General features: G+C 32.9%; 1 protein-coding gene across 1 annotated transcript; it reads left to right on the top strand.

Moving 5' to 3' along the window:
• Window positions 1-1,037: 1,037 nt before the first annotated feature.
• LOC123550695 (GTPase IMAP family member 9-like) lies at window positions 1,038-6,283 on the top strand. The gene is made up of 3 exons (XM_045339125.2): window positions 1,038-1,231; window positions 3,039-3,169; window positions 4,470-6,283. Exons 1-3 carry the CDS (start codon window positions 1,207-1,209, stop codon window positions 4,902-4,904), a joined length of 591 nt encoding a protein of 196 aa, XP_045195060.2. The 5' UTR covers window positions 1,038-1,206; the 3' UTR covers window positions 4,905-6,283.
• Window positions 6,284-6,634: the final 351 nt, after the last annotated feature.

The raw sequence follows: 6,634 nt of genomic DNA, 5'->3' as shown, positions 1-6,634 counted from the left end.
ATACATAATTTTAAGCCGATGGTAATTACATATTATAATTTTAGTTACATGTGGGTCCAGCACCTTTCCTTTGTGCCCAGTTGGATTTCCCATAATATAAGTTACAAATGTGCCGTTTCATGTGAGTCCATAATTCTAATTCTAGTTACATATATGATCCCAACACAACACTGCACATATCTGGCGGAGAGAGACGATGCCCAGTCCTGTCTTTAAATGATAAGTTTTCTATGCTTCTAATCAAAATAAGTTATAGAGTAACATTTGTGTTCATTTATACATTTTAGCACAACTGTCAATCATTTTATTTACATACTGTCACATTTATCAATTTCGTTATTATAATTGCCAGCCCAAAACGCGTTCGTCATTCCAAGTTCTTTTTACAAAGGTAACAAACGGTTCAAAAGTGTTAGATCTATCTGTTTTTATCTAGCTTTTTTCTGTACCGTTTTACATGTTATATCTGTTTTCCATGTGTGATGATAGCTTTGCCCCTTATTATCTCCATAACACACGCGCGCATGTACATGCACGCACGCACGTATGTATCTTTATATTAGGTTTGTTGTTGTTGTTTTTTATTTATTTTTTATAAAATCTATCTTGTTATCGTGTTGATGGAAATCATAAAGCAAATTTACTCTTTTAGTTGTCATTTGCGCATCATAGTTGGCACTGTTCGGTGTGCGTATTGCTTTTAAATTCATAGATTATTTTCTTACTTTTTCAGTTTATGTGTGGGTAGTTTTTGATATTCGGCTTGAATCATTGCATTTCACATTTTCTAAAAAAAAGTGCTAAATCTGCAAAAATAATTTAACCCTTCACGTCAAACTGTTTAAATTCAAAAAACGTTCACAATGTCACAAACTGTGAAAAAAAATAGTGCTTTTGCTTATAATAAGGACTCTTGGTTAAACTAAAACTAAAAATATTTGCTAAAACTTCCTCTGAATAATGTTATATAGATAATTTAAGTTTGGTGATATTTATAAATGACAGTATATATACGACGCTAAAAGTGGTAACTGACGTGTGCTCGTCTTAAAACAATATTTCGTGTTGAAAAGCCGCACTGAAACAGAGTATTTAACTAAAAACTGGACTCAATTTGTAATCTTTACTTTACGTTGTGATTGAATTTACCCGGAAGATCGAAATCGAAATTTAAATACCTATATTGATTTGCCCTGAGGGTATGGAATGGATTCTAAGTCATCAGAATCAGGTAAGATTATCATTTCTCATAAATGTGGATGTATTTTCTTTTGTTTTGTTTTTTATCATTCATTTCATGTTATTTAAGATAAAAATATGGAGGTCATCTTAGAGCTTTTAAATTTTCTACCTAGTATACAAAGTAATTATGGAAATGAAAATAAAAAGGTTCTAAATGGCAAGCAAAGTATGAGTTAGTGATCAGTGGGGACCAGTAAATTAACGTCTTTGCAGAAACGGTTTGATATCATTTAAGGAAATCTTTTTGTCATATATACATTTCTGTGTCATGTTTATCAATGTAATTTCGTTTTACGTTTTCTGCCATCGATCAAATAATATCGAAATTCAGATTGAGGTGCCATAGACCAGTATGATAGATTTATCCCATTTTAATTATATTAAAATGTGGGCCTTGTATATATGAAATATGTTAAACTGCTATTTCTAGCTTTAATTCTGTTTACAAGATACTATAATTTCATATTACCTCATAGATAACAGTAGATACAACACTATTTCAAAAATATAAGTAATCATTGCATTGTTTGATAATAACCACGTGGCTATTTATTTAATTGTTATCTTGATGTAGGTCAGAGTACCCTATTGTTACGGTATCTAAGGAATTTAAACAATTTTACAGATTAATAACGTAAATTCTATTGTTCTTACCTTTAGCCTGCTAGGCGGCATGTGATTCTGCCTTTGCGACCAGTGCAGACCAATATCAGCCTGCACACCCCTTTGAATAATAAATGGTGAACTGCCCAAATTGAATGATGGACCAGTCTATCTTAGAAATTTAGCAGTGTAAAAGTTAATAAGGGCCCATCCGGATAACACCAGACTTAAAATCAGTAGGTCGTTGGTTCGAATGCCCAGCTAGGTGCATTGTATTACTTACAAAAGGACAATACGTCTGTCGTATTTCATACTCAAACCCTGTCTGTCTCATGTTGGAAAGTTGTCATTTACTTTAGGGAATAGTGTAATATTTGAAAGAAATCAAGAAACACAGTATGTCACTGATTAGGATAATTGGTCGCTGTATATAACTGACATACTCTTGAAAAATGGTGTTTAAAAATAACGAAGCAAATATTGATTAGAGTACTAACATATGGCAATGCAATGGCGAAACAATTAAAGTACCTTTCCACTTATAACTGCTCCGCTCACATAGAACCAAACTGTATTTTGAATAACTTGACTGTTTTATAACTTAAGTAGCATGTCAAATGACACCAGTTGTGACTGATTATAGGGAGGGCGTATGGAGAGAGGATATTACCACCGTTGTATTGTTAACTTTTCCATGATTAAGAAATAATATAACCCAAGCAGTGATTTGTCATTCAATAAAATCATTGTTTGGAGTTTACATGCGAAGGAATTATATCACGAGGGTGCTGTTTGAGATATATTAATTCGATTCTAAAATGTTATAAATGTTTACGTCCTTGACGATATCCATCAAATATGTGCATGTTTTCAGTTGATTTCTTTTCCAGCGCTCCGCTATGCCGACCAACGCCATGACGTACTAATTGTGACGTCAGAAAAATGAATTGCTGAATAATAACACACAGTTTTTAGTCTTCTTTGTTTAATAGGAAAACAAATCGGGTCGTGGTAAAATGTCTAATTATGTTTAATTTTATCTTGAACCAACGCACATTTGACAGTCCTTTGACTCAAAGAGCACTAACCATGGCAATTGGCAGTGGTTTCGTCGAAATTAGTAAAAACACTATTAAACAGATATTCTTCCAGATAAACCCTTCAACATTTCTCTTTATAATTTCTATTTATAGACTTCAGAATTTTGCTGATTGGACGTACTGGACATGGTAAAAGTTCCACTGGTAACACAATCATTGGGGATAATGTATTTGAAGTATCTGGACAATCGAAATCGAAGACAAAGACGTGCAAATGGTCAAAGGTGAGACAATCAATAATTGCATATGATTAGAAATGAACGAAATTATCGAAATAAATAAGTAAAAGAAAATTCATAACTTATTACCAGTATTATGTAACTCAGCTGCACAATCAGAACAGTATTTTTTACTGTCGCTGACTTGAAATTTAGGACATTACCACTTCATTTTCTTCCTAGTCTCTATAAAACAACCATAGGGAGGAATTACTAGTTTTATGTCTGTTTCCTAAATAGTTTTGTGCGCATTTGTATATTACTTGATTGTACATAAACCAATCCGTTCTTGTCCAGTATTGAAAAGTACTAAAAGCTGGAAAGTCTCTAAAATTGTGTTCAAATGCTAAAACAAATGGCGGGGTTGGGTTGCGATCCTTAGCACACATGAATACTTCTATTAGTATACAGAATCCGTGAAAAAAATGTTATAAAACTGGTTTCTTCTTTGTTTACGTGAACCTTAGAATAAGACTTTACATGTAGTGACTTTTGTGAGTAAAACTTTTTTTTTGCCATTGTCTATACGATTTTCTGGTAGTTTATGCTACTTATAATGATGAACACATTTCAACGAAATTTAATGATGCAATCCCATAAATATATTGATTTGATGACTTTAACAAAATTTTGCAGTCATTAAAGAACAATTAAATGCATTTAGCATTTCTAATATAAAATGCTAACATTTTCTCAAAAAAAAACAAGGTGTAGATAACAGGTCACATCAAATTGCTGAAAAAAAAATCAAGTGAAATGGGTTTTTTCAGGTGGCAAGGCAATGGATTATTAAATGCAAAATTTCCTTCTGTTCTTTCTTCTTGGAGATATTTTGTTTAAGTCCAATATTTTCTAGGGTATTTTGAGCTTTTTCCTTCATTAATCAAAGTTATATTATGGCATGGTTCAAAGCTTTATCTTTGAAAAAAAATATATTTCCAAATATATATTAAATTAAAAACTTAATGCTCTTTCGATTGTTTTTGTATATTTGTAAGTTAGAATACTTGTTTTTCAACGCGTGTTTGCAATTTCAGAGGCATTGGCAATGACTATTCGATTTAAACTCATAAATTAATCAATTACTTAGATGAAGCCTAACGGTTTTTATAGACTATTGAATTTACTAACAACAGCAGTCTCTTGGGAAGGCTATAAAAAGAATTTTTATACTTGAATTCAGTGTTTCTTGTGATTTTTGGTTCTTTACGATTGTGGAGTAAAGTTAATTTTACTATTATGAAATTCCTTTTATTATTCATTATATCTAATGTTTCTTAAACGTACATAATTTTATCTATTGTAGAAATACAGACGGTTTGGAAAAGTGGTTGAAGTCGTAGATACTCCGGGAATTTTTGATACAGATTTAGATCACAATGCCATACGCAAGGAATTACTGAAAGCTCTTGCTCTGTCCACTCCTGGCTTCCATGTGATAGCTTTTGTTCTGATGAAAGGTCGATTTACAGAGGAACTACAGAAAACACAAGATCTATTTTTCAAGTGGTTTGGTCCAGGTGTAGAAAAGTTTGCATGTGTTATACTTACTGATACTGACAGTGAAGATGACAAACGAGAGTACATATATGAAGATCCTCAAGAGAAACTTGCAGCATTGGTAAAGACATGTGGTGACAACGTAATACCCTTGAATAATAAAGCTTCCAACGAAATAAAAGACCTCCAGGTTAAACGTCTTTTTGAGGTGGCTGAAAACATCAAGCAAAAAAAACTGTAGTCGGCATTTTTCAAATGTTGCATTCCAGTTGGCTAAGGAATACATTAACAGTAAATGCCCCAAAAAACTGACAATGGAATCAATACATATTTTGCGACAAAATGGTTTAAGCATGAAACTAAATGGCAATCAATGCGAATATTTGGATAAAGTTTTTACATTGTCCACAGAAAATGCCGACGAACGAAGAAACGAAAGAAACCAGTACAGTGCAGGTATAAACTTGCAAGACAAAACACCATCAGCAGTTTCGAGTGTAGCTGTTTTCAATGAACAAAGTAAAATATGTGGAAATGGAAGCATGGGAAATCTGCCAATATTTGATAGCAGCTCGAACGAAAGAATCTGTAACACACAAGGCAGACAGCGACATATGAGACAAGACGTAGAAAGGATCGACTCGGATAATCCTTCTTCATCCGAAATACAAATTCCAGAAACTAGTACTGACCAGTCATATTTCCAAACCGTTCAGGTATCTGGGAGACTTAATGATCAGTCAAACAGCAATATATCTCAAAATTTAATACTTGCAAAATAATATCAAAATGAAAGTAGATATTATTCAGATCTACAACAAACGTCTGCATCTGACCAATCAGAAGAACAAATTCACCGCGTTAAACAGAGGCCAAGTTCTAGACGAGACCGTAAAATAGACATCGATAGTGTATACTATGAAACGCCTGGGCATCCTACAACTGGGCAGCCTACAATTACAACTGGACAACCTACACCTGGACAGCCTACAACTGGGCAGCCTACAACTGTGCAGCCCACACCTGGGGAGCCTATAGATGACTTCAAAGATAAGGTTAACAAAGGGGAAAATGGAGATGAAGAATTGCATGGATTATCGGGATATTTTACGAAAGCATGGGAATATTGTAAGGGCAAATTTAGCAGATGCACTTTATTGTAAACTCGCAAAAGCTATATACTAGATGTTTTCTTGTCATGTTCATAAAGGACAGATTCATTTCAGATCTTGTATAAATAAATTTTTGAAGATAACGCTTAGTCGTTGTGAAACAATCAAGACAACTTTACTTTGATGTGAAAAATAAGACTTTTATGACATCGGAGGCAACTCATTATTTTACTCTCTGTGTGTTACTTATACCTAGATATGACATCAGCTCAATTTTTGTAATATGTGTATATACCTATAAGGAAATAGCATAATAAAGTTGGTAAAATCAATTTTAATTGTAGATGTGCTACAGATTTGTATTCTTTTATATGCGATATGGTATGTGCTTCACCCAGTATAATGGTTTACATTTTGGTATAAAGTGTTTGGTATGTTAACCATGGTCATTTAATAAATTCTATTCAAATAATTATTGAAATAGTCGTAGTACGTAATTTGACAGTAAAAATGAATTTTCACTGGTAGGATATTAAACATATAGAGGATTTAGTTGTTTGTTTTACATGCCATATCAAAATATTTTACACACCATATCATGCATTCATACGCCATCTGATTGAAAGATATTTCCATCTTACAATGGAACAAATAAATATCCTCTGTACATTTCATAACGAAATGGAAATTATTAAATCGCAATTTATCCAACAATAATGAAGTGGTAGAATTATGTAATTATAACTTAGATTTACCATAATTTTATGTTAGAGCATTTCTCAGCGGGGAAAGATTGTATTTACGTTGTGTTGTCTAGAGTAAGTGCGAGGTTGGCATGCCCTCAACGCGTTTAAACCTC

This window comes from Mercenaria mercenaria, chromosome 15 (genome assembly GCF_021730395.1).
Source record: "Mercenaria mercenaria strain notata chromosome 15, MADL_Memer_1, whole genome shotgun sequence".
Classification (NCBI taxonomy): Eukaryota; Metazoa; Mollusca; class Bivalvia; order Venerida; family Veneridae; genus Mercenaria; species Mercenaria mercenaria.
Note: the sequence above shows the minus strand (reverse complement) of the source record. Positions and strands in the feature narration are given on the sequence as shown.

Coding starts and splice junctions, on each gene's coding strand:
- LOC123550695 (XM_045339125.2), top strand. CDS start 1,207: ATGGATTCTAAGTCATCAGAATCAG. Junction 1,232..3,038: donor TTCTAAGTCATCAGAATCAG/GTAAGATTATCA, acceptor TTCTATTTATAG/ACTTCAGAATTTTGCTGATT. Junction 3,170..4,469: donor AGACGTGCAAATGGTCAAAG/GTGAGACAATCA, acceptor TATCTATTGTAG/AAATACAGACGGTTTGGAAA.